This window comes from Rhodotorula graminis, assembly GCF_001329695.1.
Source record: "Rhodotorula graminis WP1 unplaced genomic scaffold RHOBAscaffold_9, whole genome shotgun sequence".
NCBI lineage: Eukaryota > Fungi > Basidiomycota > Microbotryomycetes > Sporidiobolales > Sporidiobolaceae > Rhodotorula > Rhodotorula graminis.
The window spans coordinates 759,706-784,703 of record NW_017264936.1 but is presented as its reverse complement, the minus strand read 5'-3'; the positions used below and the strand labels follow the sequence as shown (position 1 = coordinate 784,703).

Below are 24,998 nucleotides of genomic sequence, written 5' to 3'. Positions count from 1 at the left end.
ACGTCGACGTAGAGGAAAGGACCAGACTCGGCCGCTTTCGCCGGCGGCTCCTTGTCTCTCCTCCTCCTCCTCTTCCTCCGCTCTCGCACTCTCGACGCACGCTCGTCTCGATACCCACTACCACCACCACCACCCCGATGGCACGCGACTACTACCAGACGCTCGGCGTCCCCAAGGACGCCAGTGACGAGGCGATCAAGAAGGCCTACAAGAAGTGCGTCCCCTGCCCTCTCCCTCCTCCACACCCAGCCATGCGGTCGAGTGTGTGTGCGTGCGCGCAGCCAGGCCCCGGCGGGCTGTCGTCGTCGTTGGTGGACGAGGCGAGGGCGCGGGCCGACCCCCACACGACCTCGCCGCCTCGCAACCTCGCCCTCGCCGCCATGGGTGCGACGGGCGAGCAGCTGCACAGCATCGGAGGGGCCTGCGCGAGTGTACACAGATCCTGCGCAACCTAGAGCATTGTCACTGACCTTTTTGCCCTCCCGTCCCTTCCCTCGCCTTCCCCGACTCGTCGCACTCTCCCTCGCCTACAGGATGGCTTTGAAGCACCACCCGGACCGCAACAACAACAGCGAGGAGGCGGCCAAGAAGTTCAAGGAGGTCAGCGAGGCGTACGAGGTCCTCATCGTGCGTCCCTCGCTCGTCCCCCCTCCTCTCGACCCCTTTCCTATGACGAGAGCTGACCTTTTTGCGTTTCGCGCGACAGGACAAGGACAAGCGCTCGATCTACGACCAGTTTGGCGAGGAGGGCCTCAAGGGCGGCTTTGGCGGCGGCGCAGGAGGCGCACAAGGCGCCGGCATGGGCGGCGGCTTCAACCCGTTCGCCGGCGGCGCAGGTGGCTTCCCCGGCGGCGCAGGCGGCACGACCTTCTCGTTCGGCGGCATGCCCGGCGCAGGCGGCGGCGGCTTCACGCCCTCGGACCCGAACGACATCTTCTCGGCCCTGTTCGGCTCGATGGGCGGCGGCGGCATGGGCGGCGGCGGTGGAGCGGGCGGACGGCGTGCGCGTGGCGCGGGCGCAGGCGCGGGCAACCCGTTCGCCGGTATGGCCGGCATGGGCGGCGGCGGCTTCCCCGGCGGGTTCGGCATGGACATCGACTCGGACGACGACATGGGCGGCCCGGGCGCCGCAAAGAGGCCGCCGCCGCCGCCCGAGGCCGTCAAGCCGTTGCCGATCTCGCTCGAGGACCTGTACAAGGGCACGACCAAGAAGCTGCGCGTCACCAAGAAGCGCCTCAACGGCCAGGAGGAGGCCAACGTTCTCGAGGGTGCGTCCTCGTCTCGCTCTCGCCGTTTCCCTCGCAGATCCCGAGCCTGACTTCCTCTCTCCTTCCCTCCTCTCGCAGTCGCCATCAAGCCTGGCTACAAGCCCGGCACCAAGATCCGGTTTGCCAAGGCGGGCAACGAGATGGCCGGCGGCGCGCAAGACATCGTTTTCGTCATCGAGGAGAAGCCGCACGCGACGTTCAAGCGCGAGGGCGACGACCTCGTCTACTCGCTCAAGGTGCCCCTCGTCGACGCGCTGTCGGGTCCCGCAGGCGGCGGCAACGCGACGCGCACCGTCACGCACCTCGACGGCCGCACCGTGTCGGTCAACGTGCCGTTCCCTCGCGGCGGCGGCCCGCCGCTCAAGCCCGGCCAGGAGATCCGCGTCGCCGGCGAGGGCATGCCCATCTCGCGCAAGACGGCGTCAAAGCCCAAGGGCGACCTCGTCGTCCGGGTCGAGGTCGTCTTCCCCGACCGCGTCTCGGCGTCGCAGGCCGAGGGTATCCGCAAGGTGCTCGGCTAGACGCACGACCTCGCCCTCGCCGCTTTTCCCTCCCGTCTTCCTCCTCGTCAAACCTTGTACATAGCCGCACGCATGCGTCCCCCCTCCTCGTCCTCTTCCTCCCGCCCGCCGTCCCTCCCGCGGCCCGAGCGGACGCCGCATCTCGTAGTTCTAGCAGTTGGAAAGATTAGCAGTCTCCCTGTCGAGCTCTTTCTCGTCTGTGCGAGCAAGCGCTGCTCTCGAGCGCGTCTTCGAGCAGCGCGAGAGACCGCGAGGAGGAGCGTGCAAAAGCTGGGAGGCTCGCTCGCTCTGCGCGCTGCACCGGTTCTGTGCTGCTCAGCTCTCGGGCCAGTACGCGCCAGGCGACAGAGCAACTTGCAGCTCACGCGACAACTTCTGCCGCTCTCCTCGTCGGCGGCGGACCTCGGCTCTCGTTCTTTCGTCACTCCGCTCTCGCACGCTGCGATGAGCGCACACACTCGCCCGGCTCGCAAGAGCACGGCGAGCACGTTCAGCTACGCCGAGGCGCCCTCGAGCGGCGACGAGGACGAGGACGAGGAGTTGAGCGAGGACGGCCGCGAGGGAGGAGCGAGCAGTAGCGAGGCCAAGGGTGCGTGGGCTCGTGGGACTGCCTCGAGGGCGTTATACTGACTCTACTCGACCCCTTGCAGGTCCGACCAAGCGCACCAAGGGCAAGGCCAAGGCGGTCGAGGTCGACTCGGGCGACGAGGGCGATGAAGACGACCAGCCGCGCAAGAAGGCTCGCGGGCCGGCCAAGGGCAAGCACCGCAAGCAGAAGAAGGCCAAGGGCAAGCTCGAGGTGCTCAAGCAGCTCCCCGTCGAGATGCTCACCGAGGTGCGCTCGCCTCCCTCTCCCCCTCCTCGCCCCGGTCTCTCCGAGCTGACCTCGCCCGCCGCTCCCACGCAGATCTTCTCGCACCTCGACACGGACGGCCTACTCGCGCTCAGCATGGTCAACAAGCAGTACCGCTCGCTCCTCCTCGCCAAGTCGTCGACTCGCCTGTGGAAAACGGCGCGCGCTCGACTCGGCCTGCCCGACGCAACGGCCGGCGGCTTCACCGAGTGGCAGTACGCCGAGCTCGTGTTCGGCAAGACGTGCCAGGTGCGTCCCCTCTCGCTTCGTGACGGTCTCGAGTCGCCGGGGGACTGACCTCGTTTCACGCGAGCAGGAGTGCGGCGCCGGCAAGGTCGCTCGCGCCGACTTTGGGATCCGCAAGAGACTCTGCAGGGCCTGTCGCTCATCTTCGTGCGCCTCCCCTTTCTCTGTGCTCGTCATACAGGACGGCAGATCTGACACCCGTCTGTGTACAGCATGCTCCGCACCGACGCCAAGCCGTTCCGTCTTCTCGACCTTCACCCCCTCGCCAAGGACTGCGTCATTTGGCCTCTGCGTGCGTCCAACTCTTTTCCACTCTCTCTCGCCTCTTGACGGTCGCCCTGACAAACCCGCCGCACAGACTCGCCGTCGCAGCTCAAGTGGACCACTGACGCTCGTGCGTCCGCTCGCTCCTCCTCAACCGCACGAGCGCCACCCTGACGACCAACGGCCCACAGCCTACGCCTTCATCGAGGACCTCGAGTTCTACAGCGACAAGCTGTGGGAGATCGAGCGCACCATCGAGCACGACAAGCGCGAGCACCTGCCCGCCATCGGCCGGCAGCGCCAAGCGCGCATGTCAATTCAGTCCTCGTCGTACAAGGAGACGTCCGACGACGAGGGCATCACCCACACAGCTTCGCGCCGAGCCAAGGACATTGTCGCCGCCCGTCAGCCTCTCCTCAAGCAGCTCAAGAAGGTCCGTCCGGCACGGTCTCTCTCCCTCCCTTTTTCCCGAGAGGTGAGCGTGCACTCACGCCCCACACTCGCGCCACTCTGCAGGAGGGCTTCGCCATGTTCGAGGCCGCCGAAAAGCTGCGCGAGAAAATCCGCCGTCGTCAAGCTCAGCAGCTCTCGTTCGCCGAGCGCATGAAGCAGATGGACCGGGCCGACCAGTGCGTCTCAGCCTCTCTCTTCTCTCCCATTTCCCACCCTGAGCAGCAGTGCCTGACCGCGTTGCTCCGTCTGCAGGATCGCCGAGAAGGTCCTCGAATCGGACCCGAGGTTCGACACCTGCGTGTGCGCACGAGCCTCTCTCGTACTGCTTCCGTACATGCCTGACGATCTGAGCTCTGCGCCTTTCTCCAACGCAGGTTCACGCCGACGTTCAGCAGCAGCAAGCTCGTCAAGCGCGAGGAGCCGTTGACCGACGCCGGTGCGTCCTCGTTTCCCGCTCTCCTTCTCGCTCGTGCGCATGACCTCACATCATCTTTTCGCCTCACAGAGTGGGAGCGCATCAAGCCCGCCATCCTCAAGCTCGCCGAGCGCATCAAAAAGAAGCAGGACCGCGACGCGATGCACCACCGCCTCCAGGACCGCCAGCGCTCGCTCCGCCCTCGCTACGACAAGCTCAAGGACGCCCTGCCGTCGAGCGCTCGGCCGTTCGTGCCCCTGTTCATCGACTTTCTCGTCCTGTCGTCGGTCAAGGCGCTGTGGCAAGACGAGGCGATCAAGCTCGACGACACGACGTGGGCCGAGCACCTCGACGACATCAAGGACGAGCTCGACCAGTACCGCCTCGACATCGCCCTGCACGCCCACGACCTCATCGTCGCCGCCGCTCACGACCCGGACGAGCCGTCGTCGCCGGCGCCAGAAGAGCAGGAGCCCAACCTGAGCAACGACTTCTGGCTGCTCGCGACCTCGTTCGTCGGCTGCGGCATCGTCGACTGCCACCTGAGCGCGTCAAAGACCGGTCCTGGTCCCGCTCCCGCCACTCGGTCAAGTCGGCAGGCTGCCGCCGACGAGCGCGCTGCACCTGTCGGCTCGCTCGAGGAAGTCCTCCGCCACATGCACGCGTGGCACAACGGCGACACGTTCATCGCGAAGCCCAAGCGCTTCAACGACGAGCCTCGCCTGCCTGTGTCTCTCTCCCTCGAGGTGTCGTGCGCAGTGGGCGCGCTCCTCGACCTCGCCAAGCTCGACCCGGCGACGGCAACGGCCGACCACCTCGACGCGTTCACGGCCATCGTCTCTGAGTACCTGTGGGACAACTCGCCGTCGCACAAGTCGTTCCCGACGATGTGGCGGTCGCGCAAACCGGACAAGACGTGGCTCGAACTTGTGCGTCCTGTTCCTTCTTCTCGAGCACCTGCTGCGTGTCGCGCCGCAGATCCTGACTCGCCCATCGTCCCCCCGCAGCTACGCGCAGTCAAGATAAACGTCGACCGCGCCGCGAAGCTCTCGCCGCCCGAGTCGCTCGACCCGCCCGTCATCGCCTGCACCCTGCGCGACCCTCGCGACTGGTCCCGCCTCCCGATCCGCCCTTCGAAGCACAACGCCGCCGTCGCCGCCGCCAGGGGCAAGCGCAAGGTCAAGATCAAGCGCGAGGTCACCGACGACGACATGTCCAACAGCTCGCCGCACGAGGACGTCTCGGCCCGCCGCAAGGAGCTCGAGTTGGAGGACGAGGAGGAGGACCAGTTGACGGACGACAGCTCGGCCGACGAGTCGTCGTGAGTGCGGGCATTGGGCGAGGACGCTTGATGTAGTGCGCGCTTGTCGCTTGGAACGCTTGACCGGCTCTGCTTCTCTACGTGTGCGGCGTCTCGAGCAGAGAGACTAGAGAGGTCGCTCGAGCGCTTTCTCTAGACGTGCGCCTCGAGAACGCTCGAGTGCAACCTCGGCGAGCTCAGCCTCGCTGTTCGACGAGTATGGCGTGCGAGCTCCACGAGAGCGCGCGCGCGAGCGCCGAGAGAGGGAGAGGCCCGAGCGAGCTTGGGACGGTCGTCGAGGAGGAAACTCGACGAGTGCGTTGTCAAACGGCATCGGCGACCTTTCTCTCGCCCTGACAGAACTCAGAAGAGACTGAGCGAGAGAGCTCACGAGCGAGAGCGTCGGCAGGGAGAGTTCCCTTCGCGCCACGGCTGCCTTCGACCTCGCGCTCAGCCTTGGCTCGACGCGGTATCGTCTCGCTCTCGAGAGCTCTCTACGACGCCGCGCCTTGCCAGAGAAAGTCAAGTAAGGGCGCGAAGGTAGTAGTACAGCCTAGCGGCAGCGGATGGCTCGAGTACAACACGCCGAACGTGCGACCTCCTCCTCCTCCTCTCCTCGCCTCGCAGCCACCCGCTCCGCCCACCTGCGCCGCTCCCCCCTCCCTCGCTCACAGCTTCTCCTTGACGAGCTCCTCGCCCTCGCGCATCGCCTCCTCGAGCTCCTGCCGCGGACCCATGCTCCCCGCCGACATGCCGCCCGGCCGCCCGGACCGCCGCTCCTTCTCGTCGTCGCCTGCGCCTGCGCTTGCGCCAGCGCCGTCGCCCTTGTCGGCCGCCGTGAGCGACGCGACGGACCGGTCGACGAGCTCGAAGGACGAGCCGCTGCTGCTCGTGGTCGAGACGGCGGGCGAGGACGGCTCGCGCTCAGGCTCTGGCTCGACGGGCTCGGCGGGCTCGACGGCTGCGCTCGCGCTCGCCGCGGCTGTGGGCGCCTCGACGGGCGAGGGCGGTGCGGGAGGGGCCGAGGTCGAGACGGATGGTCGAGGTGGAGGCGCAGCAGGGCGGGAGGTGTGCTCGCCGATGAACGAGCCGATATAGTGGAAGTACTGCGGCTGGAGGCACGTATCGTCTGCGAGCGAGGGCACCAGTGTCAGGGCACGAAGCTCGACGCCGTCGGTGCTCCGAGAGGAACGTAGCCGACGCACTGTGCGTCCCGTACTGGAACTCGATCCACCGCTTGGCCCTGCTCCGACACAGCTCCCACAGGCCCTTCATCTGCCCCGGCTCGACGAGCTCGTCTCGACTGCCGGCGAGGAACAGGACGGGGAAGTCGTCGGGGAGGGTCTGGATGTACTGCTCCGAGGGCCAGATCTGGTGCAGGAGGAAAGGGACGAAAGGCGAGAGGAAGGGGAGGATGTGCGGGACGAGCTTGGGCTGCGACGATGCGACGAGTCAGGACGGGCGCACGAGACGAGGAAAGAGAGACAGGGACGCACGAGGGACAGGAACGTGTTCTCGACGATGAGGCCCTTGACCTGCGAGGCGCGAGCGCAGGTCAGTGACGCGAGCTCGTCGCACGACAGTCTGGAGAGAGAGACAAGAGGACGGACCCGCTGCACGTTCTGGCTCGCGAGGAAGATGGCGACGGCGCCGCCGATGCTCTGGCCGTACAGGAAGATCTGGGTCTTGTCGAGGTCCGGGTGCGAGAGGATGTAGTCGAGGGCCGTCTGCGCGTCGAGCTTGATGCCTCGCTCGGACGGGCTGCGTCGGCGAGAGGTCAGGAGGGGACGCGAACGTAGATGCGCGACGAGATGAGACGCACGAGCCCTCGCTATGGCCGTATCTGCGGAAAGAAGGTGGGTCAGATTGACCGGAAGAAGAGGAGGTGGCTGGGTAGGGACGCACCCTCGGTACGAGAGCGCGACGACGTTACAGCGCATGCGCTCCCAGAAGACCTTGGCGATCGGCAGGCGGTGACCCTGTAGCGTGGACGGGAGGGGAAGAAGAGCGAGGGTCAGCGGGTTCGTGTGGATCCTCCTGTGTGAAGCTCCTGGACCGCCTCGCTGTCGCCCTCGAGTACGCCGAGAGCTTCCGTCTTGTCCCTCGAGTCCACCAGCCGACCTGACGCCGCACGCTCGCGAGTGGGCGAGTCGGACCACCGGCAGGGGAAGTGGGGGAGCGGGGAGGAGGAGGAGGGAGAGAGGGAGGGGAGACGCACCACGTTGCCCGCGTTGGCGTGGAGGAGGAGCACAGTCGGTCTCTCGCTCGGCTTGACTCCGTCTCGCGCGTACGGGATGACAAAGGCGCGGACCTTGACGCCGTCCGGGGTGAGGAGCGCGACGTCGTCGAAGGGGGCCATGGCGAACTCGTCGGGCCGCGGGACGGTGGTGCGCGAGCCAGTGGGCATGTTGGCCGGGTAGATGAGGCGGCACTGGCCCAGGTACAGGGCGGCGCCGCCGGCCGTGAGCGAGATGGCGAGGGTGCCGGCGACGAACTTGACGAGGCCGGCGAGCGACGGCAGGTGCGCCGAGAGGGGCGGCATGGCGGGGACTGTCGTACTGGTGGACTGGTACACTAGTCGAGCGAGCCGAGGTAGCGGTGAAGAGCGAGACGACCTTCGTCTCGCTCTCCTCCTCAGCCGGAGCAAGGCCGGAGTCGCCGAATTGGCGTACGCTCTCGGCGCCTCGCCTGCGCATCGAGCTGTTCAAGAATGGGCGTCGTTGAGTCTCTATCAGACGAGCCCAGGGTGACTGTCCAAGAAGAGCGGTGCGATCCCTCCTTGCCCTCGCTCTCGAGCCTCCTCCGTGGTCGACGACGCTCGCTCGCCGTGGCTTTCCCTCGCTCTACGACAGCGGCAAGCGTTCTCTCAATGCTGTGCACGAGAGTCAAAGAGCCTCGCACCGCGGCACACTGCGTTGCTCGCCTTCTCGTCGCCCTCGCTCGGACCTCTACAACTCCGGCACTCGCTGCCTCGCCGCCCACGCCCTCGCCGTCGTCCCGTAGTACCGCCGGCAGTAGTGATCCGAGATCCCGCGACCTTGACGAGGGTCGTCGACGTGCGCGAGCGAGTGCATCTGCGAGCCTGGCGCAGGCTGGGACGAGAAAGAGTCAGTGACCGGGCGACGACGCGATCTCGAGGCCGAGAAGTGGGAGGAGGGCGCACCGACGAGTGGTACGGGATTGACGACTGTGCGAGGACGTCCTCGTCCGCCGCCAGATGCGCGCCGGCTATGGTCAAGAGAGGCTCGAGCAAGGTTTGGAACTGCGACGACGACGACGAGGTGAGTCCGCGTCTCCCGGTCGGGAATGACAAGGCAGAGAGGGACGCACACACAGCTCGGCTGGCGGCAGAGGGTTCGGCTCTCGTCGTTCCAGCGACTCCGCGTAGAGGCGGCAGGCTTGAAAGAGTGCCGCCCGCACTCGAACGACGAGCGCTTGCTGCTGGTCCCCGAGCAGCGCAAAGTGCTGCTCCGCGACAATTTTGCGCGTCTCGAGCGCCGTGTCGCGCGCGCAGAGCTCGTCGTCGCCACCCTTGGTCTCGTACAGGCGGGCAAAGGCGACGAGCAGGCGCGCGTACGTGTTGAAGCGCGCGTCGACCGTCTGCGTGCCGTACTGGGCGTCGGCGAGGCACTCGTCGGCAGTCGGCTGCGGACGAGGGAGAGGGTGCGACGAGGTGAGAGTTGGCTCGGCATGAGAGGCGGCGAGACTCGGCGAAAGAGGGACGTACAAAGTCGGCGAGGTGAGGCGGCACGGTGCCGGGGTGACCCGTGCTCCACAGCCTTTCCGTGCGCTTCATGAAGCACTGGACGAGAAGGTTCTGGGCGTGCTCGTCGAGCCGTCGCAGCTTGTCGCGCGAGATGCCTTTCTTGAAGTCGCGGCGCCAGTTCCAAATCGCCTTGGTGTACGGCCTCGCGAGCTGCGTCACCTTGTCCGAGATGTGTCCCCACACGTACGGGATGTTGACGTCGGGCTGCAGAAACGGTGGGCTTGTCAGGTCGAGCCTCGCAGGGCGAGGAGGTGCACCTCGACCCGGATGAGGACGGGGACGCACTGGATCTGGCGGCGTTGCGACAGCGACAGCGACAGCGACCGCGCGCCATAGCGACGCAACTAATTCCTGTGTGCGGGAGAGCGAGTCAGGGACTGCCACGCGAGGGAGAGAAAGAGAGGCGGAAGGAGGACGCACCGACGAGGCGTTCCCGGACGAGCGTCGTGCGCACGTGTCGCACAGCAGCGCAAGCAGGGCGTCCATGATGGCGTCGCGCTCGAGCGGAAGCCAGTCATAGACCGTCACGTCGATGGTGCGCTCCACGGCGTTCAACCGAGAGCTCGCCGCCTGATCGGACACCGGGGCACAGCTGCGCAGGTCGCGGACGAGCGCGATGGCTTGATGCCGGAAGGTCTGCTGTGCCGTGCTGTAGAAGCTCATTGTCGACGTCGGCTGCTGCTGTGCTCGTCGGCGAACTGGCGCGCAAGCTCGAGCAAGAGGGGCGACGAGCGAGAGAGGCGGAGCGGAGGGCGAGGACGAGCTGCGCTACCGAGCGACTGGACGCACTTGTCGAAGAGCGGCGTGATTTTTTCCTGCTTCTTGCGCTTCGAGATCGTGTTCTGGTCGGCGACCTTGAGGCTCGAGCGCCCGAGGGAGCGAGGCGCAGCTGAGAGGAATAATGCGGCTCGCGATACAGGGGGGGGCGACGGTGCGCGACAGCTACTTGCGCTGCTTCTTGGCCGGGCGCTTCTTCTCCTCGTCGTCGTCGAGGTCGATCTCCTTCTTCGGGTCCTCGTCCTCCGACTCGTCGTCAAACTCGCTGTCGAACCCAAACTCGGCGCCCGACTCGTCGTCGTCGTCGTGCGCGGTGAGGCCGGCGGCGTACCTGCGAGAGTCCAAGTCAGTGCGTGCTCGAGGACGAAAGGAGGAGGGGGCGGACGTACTCGGTCGCGTGGGCCCACCACTCGAGGAGGTTCTCGCCGAGGCTCGTGCGGTCCTCGCCGACCTCGCCGAACCAGTTGAAGAACGAGCCGGCGCCCTCAAACTCGTCAAACTCCTCCTTGTCGTCGGCGTGTGCCCGGGGCGCCTTCTTGGTCAGGTCGTGGTCGGGCGAGATCCAATCAATCTTGACGTTGTCGGCGAGGAAGACGGGCGCCTCGAGGTCGAACGGCTTGGGCTTGTCGGCCTTGTCGGCGAGGTCGGCCGGAGGCGTGAGCGTGAGCTTCTTGACGAGCGTCGAGTTTTTGAAGAACGGGTTCTTGCCGAACGTGAACCGGATCTCGTACTCGCGCACGTCCGACGGCGAGTGCTCGATCCAGACGTCCTTGAGCGCCTTGAGCGCCTCTTCGTCGACCGCGTCGATGAACTGCGACGTCGTGCCGCAGTGCTGCAGGGCCATGAACCAGAACTCCTTGACCTTGGCGGCGAGCTCGGCGCGCTTCTTGTACACGGGCTTCTGCTGCTCGATCTTGAACTTGTCTGTCGGGCAAGGAGGGCGGGTCAGCAGTGTTCTGTGGTTGTGCGGCCGGTGTGGGCGTGCGGGCGGGCGTCGGTAGCCGTCCAGGCTCGCGCACGCCGTCTCGACGACGAGGTAAGGCACGTGGGGAAGTCGCGCCGGCGTGCAGCCAGCTGCGCCAGCGCAAAAGCCGTCCAACCGGCACGCATACGGTCTCGGACCGTCCTACTCGTCCCAGCCGCTGCCCTCTGTGCCCTGACGCCGCTGCCCAGCTTCATCGCCGAGAAGGAGGACTCCTCGTCCCGAGACGCCGTCACGCCCACCCGCTGACCGGACGACCGAGAGAAAAGACTCACAGGCCTCGAAGTGTGCCGCAGAAGCTGCGGGGAGGGCGCGCAAGGTGGTCGTCAGCTCTGTGGGCCAAGGTGGAGCTCGTCGAGAGGGAGGGCAGGGACGGACCGTCGTCGAGGTTCTGGTCGAACTGGGTCGCGACCTCCTTGCCGAAAGCGGCGGTGAGGAAGTCGACGCGGGTAGCCTCGCGGAGTTCAGACATGGTGGTGCGGTGTGGACGAGAGCGAGAGATGGACGAAGCTGCACGACGAGCTCGGCGGCACAGCGACCTCTCCCCTCTCGCGGTTCGGGATTGGCGCAGTCAGGTCGCATGCTGCTAGCTTGCAACGAGCCCTGCGCACAGAACCAGGTCGCCAGCGAGAGAGGAGAGGCAGCTCGAGGTGGTCGCATCCTCCGCGCGCCGACAAGAGCTCAGCACAAGCCCTGTCTGCCGGCCTTGGACAGCTGGATCGGGGTCATACTGCCAGAGAACGCTTGCAACAAAGACAGGCCTCCCGCGAGCAGGATGAGACGAGGCAAGCCTCGCCGACGTCGCTCAACCTCGCGAGCGACTCTCTCGCGTCCACCTCTCACGCCTCGGCACCAGGAGCGAGATGGCCACCATTGCCTCGTTCCCGCCACTGCTGGGCTTCGTGCCCCGCGAGCACCTCGCGTCCGGCGGCCAGTCGGCCGTCTACCGCGCCCTCAACCCCTCGACCGACCAGCTCGCCGCCATCAAGGTCGTCCCCCTGCGGGTCCCACCAGGCGCAGCAGCAGGCGGTACCGCCGCCATGGACCCGGCCACCGCCGCCAAGGCCAAGCAGCTCGTGCGCGAGATGCGCATCCACGAGACGCTCCACCACCGCAACATCCTGCGCCTCTTTGGCGGCGAGACGCGCGACGAGTGCATCGTGCGGGCGACCGGCGGCGGCGAGACGACCTGGCCGAGCGGGCTCTACATGGTCCTCGACCTCGGTCCGTCCTCACTCTCTCCCTTCTTCTCCTCGTCCCCGTCCGAGGGGGCGGTGCACACTTCTCTCGAGTCGAGCAGCGCTCACGTCTGCCTCTGCCCTGCAGCCGACGGCGGCGACCTGTTCGACAAGATCAGTGAGTCCCTCCTCGAGCGTTCTGAGCGCACGAGAGTCGAGCTAACCCGCCTCCTCCCTCTCTCCCCTCCGCCTCGCAGCGCCCGACGTCGGCGTCGACAGCGACATCGCGCACCTCTACTTCCGCCAGCTCATCTCCGGCCTGGTGAGCTCAAACCCTCGCTCGCTATGGCAGACGGACATTGCCGGCGCGCGCATGCACGCGAAGCGAGCCGGCGCCGGCTTGAGGTCTTGGTCGGTCAGAGCGACGAGCTGACTTGACGCCGCCTGCAGAAATACCTCAACCAGCATGGCATCTGCCACCGCGACGTCAAGCCCGAGAACTGCCTGCTAGACGGACACGGTGCGTCCTCCTCTCTCCCTTCTCCTCGGCGACGAGTCGAGCTCCTCGAGGGCGCATGCGCCGCGGTTCAGGCGGCGTGCAGGGACCTCGTACTGACCTAGCTTTCTCCTGGCAGGCAACCTCAAGGTGTCGGACTTTGGCCTCGCGACCGTGTTCAAGTACAAGGGCCAAGAGCGACTGCTCAAAGACCGCTGCGGGAGCCCGCCCTACGGTGCGTCGGCGCTCATCCTCTCGACTCTTCCTCGAGCTTCGCCTCGACGACGGTCTTCGTGAAGTTGGTCGTCGACTCTGACGCACCCCTTGTGCCCTCCCGCAGCTGCACCTGAGCTCGCTCGCCCGCAACCTTACGCGGCCGAGCCGATCGATGTATGGAGCGCCGGCGTCCTTCTGTTCGCCCTTCTCTTCGGCAGTGCGTCCCACCTGCTTCTCGTCGTCGTCTTGGCCCTCGGACTGACCATCCCTCCCCTCCTGGTCCTTCTCGTCGTCCCCGCCCTTTCCTCCTTTCCCTCCCGCCCGCGCACAGACACGCCCTGGGACGAGCCGACGCCCAACTCGCCCGAGTTTGCCGCGTTCCTGTCGGGCCAGATCTTTACGCAAGAGCCGTGGCGGCGGCTCGGCTCGGCGAGCGAGAGCGGCGTCGCGCAACTGCTCCTCGCCATGCTCACGGTCGACCCGACAGAGCGCCCGACGCTCAAGGGCATCGAGCGCATGGACTGGTATTGCCAGTGAGTTGGCCGTTCCGCTCACTCTCGTTCCGACGCGCCTGTACATCCTCGTCGTTCGCGCCAGGTCTGGGCAAGGACTGACCCTCTCCCCCCGTCCGCAGGTCGAACCCGCTTCTAGACCTCTCGACCGGCCTCGTCTCGGACCCGCACGAGCTCCTTCGACGCCTCCTCGCGACCCTGCACGCGCACGAATACCTCGGACCGCCCGCCGACGAGTTCTCCGAGCTGTGCGTCCTCGCCTTCCTCTCCAGCTCTGCCGCCTCTCGCCTAGAGGCATGAACTGATCCTCATGATGGCGTCGTCGCACAGCATGATGGCGTCGCAAGGCCCGTCGCAGCAGCAACTGCCGGCGCTCAGCCAGAAGATGAGCCAGCGCGGGCTCGACCCGAACCAGAGCTTCCGCAGCTCGCTCCAGCTCTACGTGCGTCGGCCGTCCTCTCTGGCCCTCGAGCATGTCGAGAGACCTGCTCGACGACCTTCATCGTGTAGGTCGTACCACTCACGCCATTCTGTCCCGCTCGCAGTCGCGCCTCTCGATGGCCCCGACTCAGCGCACCAACCCCAACCTCACCCGGTTCTTCACGACCCAGCCCCTCCCCGTCCTCCTGTCGTGCCTCACCCGAGCCCTCACCTCCCTCGCCCTCGCCCCCTCGTCCACCTCGACGCCCGCCTTCGAGCTCCTGTACTCGTCCCCGACCGGCACGGGCGAGTCGCCGACCGCGCCGACGGTCGAGCACGTGTCGTCGGCCGCGCTCGGGACGCTCCTCTCGCGCGTGCGCATCCGCACGAGGGACCGCCGCAACCAGAAGCTGTGGCTCGCCATCCTCGTGTCCAAGTCGGTCCTGCCGCCGGACCCGGCGGCCCAGAGCCAGGGCCAGGGCCAGGGCGGCGGGATGGACGTCGACGGCGGCGCCGAGCAGGAGGGCCTCGACGTCGTGTGCTGGAAGCGCGAGGCGGACCCGCTCGAGATGAAGCGGCTCTGGAGGGGCGTCGTCGAGCGGTTGCCAGAGGGGGTCATCGTCGCCACGTGACGCGAGCGCCTGCTTCGCCCCTCGAGGGCATCCTTTTGTTGTACCCTTCATGCAAGTCCATCAGTTCTTTTTCCATGTACCCGCCGAGCGTCTCGAGTCGTCGAGAGCGACCCTCGGCCACTCCTCGACTCGAACTTGCTCTCGCTCTCTCAGGCTCGCGCTTTTGTGCGCCTCGACAGCTCGCAAGCCAGATGGGGACGCGAGAGACAGCTCTGCATTGCGGAGAGAAGTACACGAAGAGAAGGGCGAGGAATGAGGAGATGCGAATGCGGCCGTCGTGCGAGGCCCGTGCGAGCGAGAGAAGGGGCGAGGGGAGGGCGAGAGGCGGGGTGTACTGCATCTTCTCGCCTCGCGAGCTTCTCCTGAGGTACTCTGCGTCGACACGTGAGCGCGACGAGGCCGAGACCGTCTAGGGCGTGACGTTGAGGGCAAACTGAGGGAGGAGGAGAGAGAATCAGCTCCCGCTCGCGCACTCAAGGACGAGACTCTGCGGCACGATAACGTACGTTGCTCGCCGGGTACTGCGAGGACGTCGACGAGGAGGAGAGAAAAGCAGAAGCGTCAGTCGCAGTTCGGAAGGAAGTAAAGGAAGTCGCGCTCGACGCACGACGTTGCCCTGCGGAAAGAATGGGATCGTCAGACATCTGTCGAGGGCTGCCTCACCGAAGAAGAGAGGAACGTACAGGAGGGTCGTACTCGCAGACGAGGAACTGCAGGAACGAGGGAAGTGCCCGTCAGGAATGTCGAGAGGAATGCGAGCGAGAAAACGACGACGAGGACGCACGCTGTTGACGCCGTAGCGTGCGTCAAAGATCGAGCCAGCCGGGCACGACGCCTGGTAGCACCCGAGCTGCTTGCTGGCCTTCCAGACCATCTGCGTAAAGTGCGAGTAGTTGGGGTTGTCGGGCGTGTAGTCGGGCGCCTCGGCCTCCCACGCCTTGATGCCGCTCAGGGCCGTCTGGACCGTCACACCGCTGCCAGCAGACGCAGCGAGGTTCTCGCCGTAGCGGCTGTCGACGGGGGAGAGAGGGGGAGAAGAGGGCCGTCAGACGAGGCTCGTGCGCGCAGATTTCGAACGAAACTGGACGCACCCGAGCGCGCCCTGGCTGTGCTGGAACACACACTTGTTGGCCCACGACGCGGCCTTGTCGGCGAGCGTCTGGTTCCACACGAGGGCCGGCGCCGAGTGGAGCGCGCGGAACGTGTTGTGCTCGCTGAGGACAGCGGTGCGAATGTCGGAGCCGAGCGTCGACGAGGGCGCGGCGGCGGCGATAGCGGTGGTCGTCGACGGCTTCGACACACTCGTAGAGGTCGACACCTTGCTCGAGGAGACGGCGGTGGCCCTGCGAGGGAGAGCGGAAGCGAGAGAGGGCGACGAAGGTGCGTTTGGGAAGGTCAGTTTTCCGGTCTCGAGAATCGACGACGGCGAACGGATGCGACACACTTAGACGTGGCGTTCGCGTAGACGATCGTGCGAGTGATGCCCATAGGCTTGTAGGTCGCGCGGTTGTTGTAGGACGAGGTGGTGGCGCGCTCGACGAGGTCGCGCTTGGCGAAGAACTCCTTCTCGGCTTGATCGCCGACCTTGAAGACGGTGTCGGAAACGTCGGCCGGTGCGGCAGACGACAGGGTCGCCAGGAGCCCGGCGAGGAGGGCGAGAGGGGCGGTGCGCATCGTGTACGAGGCGGAAAGGAGGGAGAGGAGGGAGCGAAGACGAGGAGGTTGCGAGGGCGTCGATGGCTCAAGGGCGAGAGGTGGCGGCTAGGAACACTGTGTGAGGACACGACTGGAGTCAGCGTCGCTGCACGATGCCCAAAAGAAGTCTGTGAGCGTGGCGAGGATGCGTTCGCGACCGGGACTAGACCGGCTCGCGGCGGCCAAGCGACCGCTTAGCGCGCGCAATGCTGGGAACAGCGTTCGCGATAGACCGGCTCGTATGTCGGTAGAACCGGCGCCACTCGCTCACCTCGTTCAGCAGCTCGTCGACTCGAGCGAGGAGGGAGAAGGAGAGCAAAGGAGGCGCGCGGACGCCGAGCTTTGAGCTGTCGCTCAACTGAGCGAGAAGATGGCTATGCGACCGCAGCAACGGACAGCGCGATGCCCGCAGCGGCGCCATGCCGGATGGAGCCGTTGGACGAGAAGCGAGAGGCCGACCCGGAAGAGGAAGGCGCATGCGCGCGCAGGTCGAGTCGCGCCGAGAGGGCAAGCCATCGCCCTTGTCCGAGCAAGTGTCAAAGAGCACTTGAAAGTGCAGCGGCTCCCAGCGATGAGGAGGTGCGAGGCGGCGCCGTCGCCCGCCGCGACGGATCCGAGGTGCGTGCACGTAGTCGCAGCCGACGGCCCGTCCGCGTCGGCGGCAGGATCGGCTGGCCCGCCGCCTCGAAAGCCGGCGTGTCGGAGACATGCAGCCGAGAGGCAGCGGAACACGCTGCGCAGAAGACGACGCCGCAGTCGAGCGCAGACGAAGCTTCGCCGACTCGACCAATGGGCCGCGAGGATCGCGCAGCTGCGCTCTCCTCTGCAACCGCATGTGTGCGCATAGCGTCGCTCGATGCGCAGGCATAAGGTGGGAGCGCAACGCCGCTCAGGAGGAGCAGAGCGGACGCCGAGTGAGTTGACCTTCCCAAGTCGACGGTCCTCGGTGCTCGTCCTCGGGAAGCTCGGTTTTCGGACGCCAGTAACGGTCGCTGCTCGGGACTGCTCACGTCACGAGTCCGAGGTGACCGTCGGACTCGTGCGCGCGACGTAACTAACTACGTGGCAGCTCGACTCGCAGCTGCGGGATGGCGCAAGCGAGCACGCGATTTTTGTCAACCTCGGCAGCGAGACGATCCTCGACTTGTCGCCCCGCGCTCTTCTCTCCCGCTTTCTCGAAGCCGCTCTTGTGCACCTCAGCGACCACACAGAGCGCAACTCGCAAGGCCGCTCGAGCCTCGCCGTCCACCTTCCTCGTCGTCGTCGTTCGACCTCGTCCTTTTGTTTACCCCGCGTCTCCGCGCGCTCGTCGAAACGCTCCGAGTCGAGGCCCCGTACCAGGACCGGAATCTCCATCGTCGTTCGGCTCGCCGCCCGTGGAATTCAGCCGAACCCTCGTCGACAACACTCGTCCGCTCGCACGCCGCGCGGTCAGCTCGTTCGCCCTCGACGCCGACACACTGCAGTTCGCCTTCCGCCAGCCAGGCCACCGAGCTCAGCGCCGCCTCGCCTTTCGCCCCTCGCTATCTTGCGAGAGCCGCCCCACCGCCGCCCCGTTCCACGCGACACCTCGCTTCACCTCGACCTCCCTCCCTCCTCTCGCGCCCGCCAGGACAGCATGTCGGCCACCGCCACCCTCCTCCAGCCCACGCCGGTCGTTGCCTCACCGCGCAAGCTCGCCCTCGCCGCGAGCGAGGCCGCACCCGCCGCGTCGCACCTCCCGGCCTCGCCCCCTCCGACCGCGCCCGGCTCGCCCGCACCCTCGTCACGAGCGACGTCCCGCACTCGCCGCGAGCGCTACGCACCGCCGGCGACCCACCACCTCGCGTCCCACAAGCGCGAGCAGCTCACGCCCGCGATCGGGCTCCGCTTCGAGCGCGAGTTCCAGCTCAAGGACGTCCTCGCCCTCCCCGAGGGCGACGAGCGCAAGCAGGCCACGTTCGAGGAGCTCGCCTACCTCAGTGCGTCCCATTCTGGCCGGATCCAGGACGAGCAGGACTGGCGTACTGACCTCGCGCCCCTCCCCCCTCCCCCTCCCTCTCGCAGTCTCGCTCCACGGCGTGTGCGCGTTCCCGGCCCAAGACCTGTCGCCCGAGGACCTCGAGAAGCTCGCCTACGCTCTTGGTCGCGCGAGCGGGGCGCCGGCCGACTCGGACCTGCACATTCACCCGACGGCTGCGCTCGGCGAGGACGGGCGCCCGAAGGTCGGCAACATCTCGAACAAGGCCGACGAGGGCGGCCGCCAGATTAACTTCAAGGACGAGCGCTCCGAGCTCGCGAGCCAGGGCATCCACACCGACATCTCGTGCGTCCCTCTCGCCCTCGTCCGCCCTCGAGGTCTCGTACTGACTCTCTCCCTCGCCCTCCTCCAGGTTCGAGCGTCGCCCGGCGCGTTACTCGATGCTCCGCATGCACACGCTCCCGCCGACCGGTGGCGACACGCTCTTCTACTCGTCGTACTCGCACTACGACAAGCTGTCGGCGCCGATGAAGGCCATGCTGTCGGGCCTCTCGGCGCGCCACTCGGGCGCCATGTTCCGCCACCAGGCCCAGCGCCACGGCTTCGACCTGCATCTCGGACCGCGTGGTGCGCCCGAGAACGTCGACGACTCGTTCGAGGCCTCGCGTGCGTCCCCTCTTTCCTTCCCTCTTTCCTCCTTTCGTCCCTCGACTGACCGTCGACCCTCTCTCGCAGACCCGATCATCCGGACCAACGCCGTCACTGGCTACCACGCCCTGTTCGTCAACCAGTGCTTCACGGACCGCATCGAGGGCGTCACGTTCGACGAGTCGCGCGCGCTCCTCGAGTACCTGTTCCGGCTCCAGGCGCAGGCGCACGACGCCCAGGTGCGGTACCGCTGGTCCGAGGGCGACCTGTGCATCTGGGACAACTCGGCGGCGCTGCACTGCGCCACGTTCGACTACGACGAGGAGCGCAGTGGCGACCGCACCGTCTTTGTCGGCGAGACGCCCAGGTTCGACGCCGAGCACGGCAGGAGCCGCAAGGAGGCGCTCAAGACGCTCGTCTAGGCGTCGCACACCTTCTCTCCCTCCCCTTTCCTCGAGAGCTTAACCTCTCCTCGCCCCTCGCCCAGTCGTATCGCCGCAGAACGTCCTCTTGCCCCTCCCCTCTCTCCTTCGTTTTATTCCCTCAAGCAGTGCCACACCCTCTCTTCTTCTTCTCTCTCTCTCTCTCTCGCTCGTCTTCTCAGTCGAGCCGTACTCGTTGTTGTTCTTTTCGATTTAGCAAAACGTCTCTGCAGTGCAACCTCGACCCCGTTCAACCCGGTCCCACCCTCCCTCGCTCGCTCGGCCCACCCGCTCGCTCGCGCCTCATGACGGCCCCGAGAGTCGCCTCGAGAGCTCGTCGAGGACGCGCTTGGCGTCGGCCGTGCCCTTTGTGCGCTTCATGGCGGCGCCGACGAGGCGCTGCAGGACCTTGGCGTGCCCCGCTCGGACCTTGGCCACCTCGGCCGGGTGCGACTCGATGAGCGAGTCGATGAGGGCCGCAAACGCGGCGTCGTGACCTGCTGCGCCGTCGCCGCCGTCGCCCGTCGGCGTCGCCGAAGCCGAGGAGGACGAGGGACCGGGCGCAGGCCGCGAGGCGAGCAGCTCGTCGAGCTTGACCTTGAACGACCCGGCTGTCGCCTCGCCCGCACCGGCGGCGGCGGCGGCGACGTACTCGCCGAGGAGCGTCTTGGCCTCGGTGGTCGTCACGCGCTTGAGCGCGACGGCGTCGAGGAGGGCGCCGAGCTCGGCGGGCTCGAGGGGCGAGCGGGCGAGCGAGAGCGAGGCGCGAGAAAGGAGGCCGAGGTACGTGTGGATGAGCCTGTGTCGGGCGCCGCGCCGAGGGAGGAGAGGGGGACGAGGAGGAGAGAGTCAGTGGGTGCGCGAGGCGATGCGAGGAGAGGAGAGAGATGAAGGGGGAGGACGGACCAGTTGGCGGCGAGCTTGGGGTCCCGCCCCTCTGCGAGCGTCTCGAACCACCTGACGCCGAGCCCAGGGCTGGCCTCGTCCAGCTGCGCCGCGCCGCCTCGCCCGCCCTCGCCCTCGTCCGGCACCTCGCCGAGCGCAACCAGCACTCCCGCCTCCCTCTTCCCGAGCCCGTACCTTGCCCTCAACCGCCCCCTCGCCGCCTCTGGCAGCTCGGGCATCGTTGCCCTCAGCGCGTCGAGCTCGCGCGCGTCGAGCACGAGCGCGCCGAGCTCCGGGTCGGGCACGTAGCGGTAGTCGGGCGAGTTTTCCTTCGACCGCAGGTGGAACGTCGAGCTCGAGAGGGCGTCAAAGCCCCGGGTCGACTGCGGGACGGGCGAGCCCGACGAGAGGAGGGCGATTTGGCGAGAGATCTCGGACTCTGAGGGAGGAGGACGAGGAGTCGGTGACTGGGCGAGCGAGAGGGGCCGACGAGCGAGAGAGGGAGAGAGGCGGACGCACCGATAGCCGAGGCGATGAAACGCACGCCGTTGAGGTTCTTGACCTCGCACCTCGTGCCGCGCTCGACGTCCTCGCCCTCGGCCCCGACGCGCGCGACCGACACGTTGACGTCGCACCGCAGCTCGCCCTGCGCACACACAGCGGGGCCAGTCAGTCTGACCGTCTCTCGAGAACGGCGAACGAGGATAGAGGGAGAGAGAGGGAGAGAGACGGGAGCCGCCGGGCGCACCTTGTCCATGTTGGCCCCGCTCGCACCGACGTGGCGCAGGACGGCCTGGAGCGTCTTGACGAACGCGGCGGCCTCCTCGGGCGAGTGCATGTCGGGGCGCGTCACGATCTCGACGAGGGCGGCACCGGCGCGGTTCAGGTCGACGAGGGTGCCGCCCGAGGGCGACAAGGTCGGGTCGTGGAACGACTTGGCCGTGTCCTGCGAGGCGGGGCGGGGCGAGGAGAGGCTCGAGGTCAGGACGAGGAGGGGAGAGATGAGAGGGAGGAGAGGAGGACGCACCTGCTCGAGCTGGATCTGTTCGAGCCGGACCAAGAAGTACTCGTCGTCGGCCTGAGCGCCCTTGCCCTTTGCGCCCTTGACCGGCGGTCTCGGCACCTTGACGACGCCGTCCTTTGCGAGTGGATCTGTGTGTGCGGTCGGAGCGTGAGACTCGCGCCGGGGTGGGAGCAACGAGCGAGAGAGAGACGAGAGACGGACCGTAGCGCTGCGTGACCTGCCACCCGGTGGTGAGGTCCGGGTAGAAGTAGTGCTTGCGGTCAAAGGTGCTGCTCGGGTTGATGTCGGCGTCAAAGGCGAGACAGGCGAGGAGCGCGAGGCGGACGGCACGAGGTTGGAGGACCTGCGGGCGCGAGAGAGGGAGGTGAGGGAGGGGACGAAGGTCGAGAGGGAGGGTGGGGGCGCACGGGCAGGGCTCCTGGAAGTGCGGCATCGAACGCGGCGACGTGAGTGTTGGGCGAGTCGTCGTACACGGCGTGTTCAGCTGCGAGCGAGAGGAGGAGGATCAGTCGGAAGACGACGACGAGGGAACGAGGGAGGGGACGGACGCGACAAGAGTTTTGGGTTGCCCTTGAGCTGGACGTGGAGCTCGAGGCCGATGGTCGGGATCCAGCCTGGCCATCTCGAGTCAGGTCTGGCGGATGTGGACGCGAGGCGGTGCTCGAGTGGACGAGGTCGAGGAGGAAGCGAGGCGATCGAGAGCGAGGGCGGGCAGAGCCAGGGTTGGACAGCGAGGCGGGTGCGCAGCCGAGGCATGGCTTTGTGTGCAGCTCGACAGCCGGGTCGCTGCTGTGCGAGACGATGAGCGAGAGTGGTCGACGTCGAGTCGGAGATGAAGTCGTCTCTCTCGCTGCTACCACCCACGAGCGCACCATTCTCGCCTCGAGCGCGCTCAAGAGTGCCCTCACGATGGCCTACAAGCTGCCCCAGCAGGCCCTGTACGCCTTCCAGCTCCCGCCCGACCTCCTCGCCGCCCTCCAGCCGCGCCAACTCGTCATCCCCGACTCGCACCCGCTCCACCCCTCGAACCGCCTCCAGGACCTCGTCGACCAGGACCCTGCCACCCCACCGCCAACCGCCACCCGCACCCCGGGCAACAACTACACCTGCGCCCTCACCGGCGCATCCTTCCCGACCCTCGACGGCCTCAAGCACCACTACCGGACAGACTGGTACCGCTACAACGTAAAGCTCCGCCTCGAAGGCAAGAAGACGCCCGTCGCCGAGGACGACTTTAACCGCCTCGTCGACAGTGCGTCCCCCTCCTCTCTCCTCTCTCCCTCTCCTCGCACGACCTGACCATCCCCTCCCTCACAGACCTCAGCGCCTCGATCTCGGGGTCGGACGCCTCGTCAGCCTCTACGTCCGACTCGGACTTTTCCGCCTCGGACGACGACCGCGCCACCGCCGCCGCCGAGTCGGGCTCGAACCTGTCGCGCGTCCTGCGCAAGACGCACCTCTCGCGCGCCGCCGACAAGGACGGCAACGGCGACGACGGCGACGACGACGACGTCCTCGCCGGACCGAGGACGGCCCTCCAGTGGTTCGAGGCGCCGACCGTCGCCGACGAGACGCAGTACGGCGTCGCGCGCGCGGCCCTTCCCCTCGCGGGCGCCCGCAAGCGCGCGCTCCCAGGCGCAGAAGAGGGCCGCGCCGTCCTCGACGAGCTGCGTGCGCTCCAGCTCGCGCCCGAGGCGGCACCATCGTCGGCGGCGGCGGCAGCAACGGCGGCGGCGGTGGGCGGCGACGAGCGCAAGTGGACGCTGCTCATGTTTGGCGGCGGGCACTTTGCCGGCATGGTCGTCCAGCTGCGGCCCAAGCTCGTCAGTCGGGGCAAGGGCAAGGACAAGGAGCGCGAGGTCGTCGTCCTCGCCAAGAAGACGTTCCACCGCTACACGAGTGCGTCGTCGTCGTCCTCTCGGTCTCGTTCGCGTCGCCCCTTGGGTTCCCGAGGAGCGTACTGACTAGGTTCTTCCACTTGGGACGCACGCAGCTCGTCGCAAGCAGGGAGGAGCGCAGAGCACCAACGACTCGGGCAAGGGCAAGGCAAAGTCGGCCGGCGCCATGATCCGCCGGCACAACGAGGCGGCCCTCACCGATGTGCGTCGCGCGCTCGTCTCTCTATCTCTCTCGAGCAACCACTCGCCTCGCCGAGCTGGGCTCTGGTTAAAAGTTGGAGGCGCCCGTACGTACTGACACTCGTCCTCTCGCCCTCGCAGGAAGTGCGCGAGCTCCTCGGCTCGTGGGCGCCCGAGATCCGCTCGTCCGAGCTCGTCTTCCTGCGCTGCTCCAAGAACAACTACCGCACCTTCTTCGGCTACGACGACGACGCGCCGTTGCAAAAGGGCGACGCGCGCATTCGAGGGTTCGGCTTCCCGACCAAGCGGCCGGTGCGTCCTCTTTCCCTTTGCCTCTCTCTCTCTCTTTTCCGGACCCAGCTCACTCGAAGCGCCCCTCCCCGCAGACCATCAACGAGCTCATGCGCTCGTTCCTCGAGCTCACCCGCGTCAAGACGTCGCACCTGTCGGCCTCGGCTCTCGCCGCCCTCGACGCCTCGTACCTGTCGTCCATCGCGCCCAAGCCCGCACCCGCGCCACCCGCACCTGCCTCGTCGTCGACCAAGAAGGAGCCCGCCAAGCCCGCCGAGCCGCAGCTCACAAAGGCCGAGGAGCTCGAGCGCGACCGGTGGACCCGCCTCGTCGACATGGTGCGCAAGGGCCGCGTGGACGCGCTCCGCGCCTTTCTCGACAAGTACGGTCCCGAGCTCGAGTCGGGCCACGAGGACGGTCCCGCCGCCGCCGCCGACTCGTCGTCGCCATCGGCGTCGCCGACCGCTCGGGCCGCGCCCGCGCCGGGCACGACGCGCGGCAAGCTCCCCTCGTGGTGGGACGCCCGCGAGCGCGAGCGCACCCCGACGCTCCTGCACTGCGCCGCGTCGGCCGACCAAGCGCACGTCGTGCGCTTCCTCCTCGAGTCGCCCTCGTCGCCCTCGCCCGACCCGACCTACCTCTCGCCCCTCGGCCGCACCCCGTACGAGCTGTGCGGCTCGCGCGCGACGCGCAACCAGTTCCGGTTCGTCGCCTTTTCGGACCCGGCGCGGTGCGACTGGGTCGGCGCGGCGCGCGTCCCGAGCGGGCTCGACGAGCGCGTCGAGCTCGAGAAAGAGCGCCGCGAGGAGGAGCGCCGGGCCAAGGCGCGCGAGCGCGACGAGGTGCGCGAGCGCGAGCGGGTCGCCGAGCTCGAGGCGGCGCGCGAGAAGGAGGAGCAGCGCGTGCGGGAGGCGCAGGCGCGCGCGCCGAGCTTGAAGGCGGGCGTGAACCGGCTCGGAGGGGGCCCGCCCGCCGTCATCCAGGACCGGCAGCGGTCGGGACTGAGCGAGGAGCAGAAGCGGCGCGTCGAGCGCGAGGAGCGCGCGAGGGCGGCAGAGGCGAGGCTCAAGCGGCTCGGCGGCGGCGGAGCTTGACGAGGGCCAGAGCGGTGGAATAGAGCAGCTTGGCAGCAGCGAGCCGTGCGACCGAGAGAGAGCTCTCGTCTCGCAGAACCTCTCACCCGACGCGTTGCGATGCAAAGACAGTTGTCCTCCTCGTCGCGCGGCTCTACAGCTCTCCTCGCTCGCTCGCACCAAGCACTCGCGCCCTCACCGCCGCCCCGGATGCGCCTCGTCGACGTGCGCGAGCACGTGCGCCCGCAGCTCTGCGCTCGACGGCAGTACCACTGTGCAGAACCTCCACCTGCACGCGTGCCCGGCGGCGCTTGTCGTCGTCGTTGTCGTCGCTGTCGGGGCGAGAGCGGGCGGTGCGGGGACGGGGAGCGATGAGGAGGAAACGGGAAGGGGGAGGGCCGCGGACGGGGTGCTGCAGGACAGGCGAGTCAGCGAGCGTTCACGTAGAGCAGAAGGAGGACTCACGCCATGCGAGCCGTGGAGTCGAGAGGGAGGAAAGCGAGGGAAAGCTGAGGTGGGTGGATGCGACGACGAGGGGAACGAGCGAGACGCCGTGGGCGAATGCGATTGCGCGCAAGCTGTCGAGCAGGGTCAAGAGACCAGGTCTAGCTCGTTTCGCGCCC

General features: G+C 67.4%; 9 protein-coding genes across 9 annotated transcripts; 5 read left to right on the top strand and 4 right to left on the bottom strand.

The window, feature by feature from the left end:
* Positions 1–86: 86 nt before the first annotated feature.
* RHOBADRAFT_66701 (uncharacterized protein) lies at positions 87–1,972 on the top strand. Its single transcript, XM_018419050.1, has 4 exons — positions 87–214; positions 534–627; positions 707–1,268; positions 1,347–1,972. The coding sequence occupies exons 1-4, from the start codon at positions 138–140 to the stop codon at positions 1,787–1,789; spliced, it is 1,176 nt and encodes a 391-aa protein (XP_018270102.1). The 5' UTR covers positions 87–137; the 3' UTR covers positions 1,790–1,972.
* Positions 1,973–2,097: 125 nt separating this feature from the next.
* Positions 2,098–5,419, top strand: RHOBADRAFT_54617 (uncharacterized protein). The gene is made up of 12 exons (XM_018417414.1): positions 2,098–2,378; positions 2,440–2,624; positions 2,697–2,891; positions 2,959–3,035; positions 3,101–3,180; positions 3,247–3,282; positions 3,344–3,585; positions 3,669–3,781; positions 3,858–3,905; positions 3,980–4,041; positions 4,111–4,949; positions 5,028–5,419. Exons 1-12 carry the CDS (start codon positions 2,234–2,236, stop codon positions 5,343–5,345), a joined length of 2,340 nt encoding a protein of 779 aa, XP_018270101.1. The 5' UTR covers positions 2,098–2,233; the 3' UTR covers positions 5,346–5,419.
* A 421-nt stretch (positions 5,420–5,840) lies between these two features.
* On the bottom strand, positions 5,841–7,862 carry RHOBADRAFT_37908 (uncharacterized protein; the record flags this gene model as incomplete). The annotated part of the gene is made up of 7 exons (XM_018413474.1): positions 5,841–6,449; positions 6,526–6,754; positions 6,817–6,855; positions 6,931–7,081; positions 7,143–7,163; positions 7,226–7,299; positions 7,539–7,862. 7 exons carry the CDS (start codon positions 7,860–7,862, stop codon positions 5,989–5,991), a joined length of 1,299 nt encoding a protein of 432 aa, XP_018270100.1. The 3' UTR covers positions 5,841–5,988.
* Positions 7,863–9,976: 2,114 nt separating this feature from the next.
* On the bottom strand, positions 9,977–11,326 carry RHOBADRAFT_66700 (uncharacterized protein). The gene is made up of 4 exons (XM_018419049.1): positions 11,224–11,326; positions 11,121–11,144; positions 10,253–10,787; positions 9,977–10,194 (listed from the first exon to the last, which is right to left on the bottom strand). Exons 1-4 carry the CDS (start codon positions 11,315–11,317, stop codon positions 10,029–10,031), a joined length of 819 nt encoding a protein of 272 aa, XP_018270099.1. The 5' UTR covers positions 11,318–11,326; the 3' UTR covers positions 9,977–10,028.
* A 382-nt stretch (positions 11,327–11,708) lies between these two features.
* Positions 11,709–14,372, top strand: RHOBADRAFT_54614 (uncharacterized protein; the record flags this gene model as incomplete). The annotated part of the gene is made up of 10 exons (XM_018417413.1): positions 11,709–12,069; positions 12,172–12,201; positions 12,281–12,345; positions 12,474–12,543; positions 12,659–12,754; positions 12,860–12,952; positions 13,067–13,268; positions 13,370–13,495; positions 13,578–13,689; positions 13,793–14,372. 10 exons carry the CDS (start codon positions 11,709–11,711, stop codon positions 14,297–14,299), a joined length of 1,662 nt encoding a protein of 553 aa, XP_018270098.1. The 3' UTR covers positions 14,300–14,372.
* Positions 14,373–14,753: 381 nt separating this feature from the next.
* RHOBADRAFT_16288 (uncharacterized protein) lies at positions 14,754–15,518 on the bottom strand (the record flags this gene model as incomplete). Its single annotated transcript, XM_018412306.1, has 2 exons — positions 14,754–15,309; positions 15,391–15,518. Coding segments are annotated over 2 exons (684 nt in total), but the record flags the coding sequence as incomplete, so codon positions are not given.
* A 2,094-nt stretch (positions 15,519–17,612) lies between these two features.
* On the top strand, positions 17,613–19,285 carry RHOBADRAFT_48692 (uncharacterized protein; the record flags this gene model as incomplete). The annotated part of the gene is made up of 5 exons (XM_018415175.1): positions 17,613–17,648; positions 17,832–17,955; positions 18,041–18,299; positions 18,367–18,620; positions 18,690–19,285. The coding sequence occupies 5 exons, from the start codon at positions 17,613–17,615 to the stop codon at positions 19,022–19,024; spliced, it is 1,008 nt and encodes a 335-aa protein (XP_018270096.1). The 3' UTR covers positions 19,025–19,285.
* A 42-nt stretch (positions 19,286–19,327) lies between these two features.
* On the bottom strand, positions 19,328–21,689 carry RHOBADRAFT_54611 (uncharacterized protein; the record flags this gene model as incomplete). The annotated part of the gene is made up of 8 exons (XM_018417412.1): positions 19,328–19,823; positions 19,931–20,348; positions 20,429–20,555; positions 20,658–20,855; positions 20,937–21,061; positions 21,135–21,276; positions 21,341–21,417; positions 21,482–21,689. The coding sequence occupies 8 exons, from the start codon at positions 21,687–21,689 to the stop codon at positions 19,328–19,330; spliced, it is 1,791 nt and encodes a 596-aa protein (XP_018270095.1).
* A 153-nt stretch (positions 21,690–21,842) lies between these two features.
* On the top strand, positions 21,843–24,434 carry RHOBADRAFT_49987 (uncharacterized protein; the record flags this gene model as incomplete). Its single annotated transcript, XM_018415281.1, has 5 exons — positions 21,843–22,185; positions 22,251–22,832; positions 22,927–23,033; positions 23,153–23,323; positions 23,398–24,434. The coding sequence occupies 5 exons, from the start codon at positions 21,843–21,845 to the stop codon at positions 24,394–24,396; spliced, it is 2,202 nt and encodes a 733-aa protein (XP_018270094.1). The 3' UTR covers positions 24,397–24,434.
* Between the last annotated feature and the right edge of the window lie 564 nt (positions 24,435–24,998).

Coding starts and splice junctions, on each gene's coding strand:
- RHOBADRAFT_66701 (XM_018419050.1), top strand. CDS start 138: ATGGCACGCGACTACTACCAGACGCTCGGCGTCCCCAAGGACGCCAGT. Junction 215..533: donor ATCAAGAAGGCCTACAAGAA/GTGCGTCCCCTG, acceptor CCTCGCCTACAG/GATGGCTTTGAAGCACCACC. Junction 628..706: donor AGGCGTACGAGGTCCTCATC/GTGCGTCCCTCG, acceptor TTCGCGCGACAG/GACAAGGACAAGCGCTCGAT.
- RHOBADRAFT_54617 (XM_018417414.1), top strand. CDS start 2,234: ATGAGCGCACACACTCGCCCGGCTCGCAAGAGCACGGCGAGCACGTTC. Junction 3,181..3,246: donor CTGCGTCATTTGGCCTCTGC/GTGCGTCCAACT, acceptor CCCGCCGCACAG/ACTCGCCGTCGCAGCTCAAG. Junction 3,782..3,857: donor CAGATGGACCGGGCCGACCA/GTGCGTCTCAGC, acceptor CTCCGTCTGCAG/GATCGCCGAGAAGGTCCTCG.
- RHOBADRAFT_66700 (XM_018419049.1), bottom strand. CDS start 11,317: ATGTCTGAACTCCGCGAGGCTACCCGCGTCGACTTCCTCACCGCCGCT. Junction 10,788..11,120: donor TGCGGCACACTTCGAGGCCT/GTGAGTCTTTTC, acceptor CTTGCCCGACAG/ACAAGTTCAAGATCGAGCAG. Junction 10,195..10,252: donor TGGTGGGCCCACGCGACCGA/GTACGTCCGCCC, acceptor GGACTCTCGCAG/GTACGCCGCCGGCCTCACCG.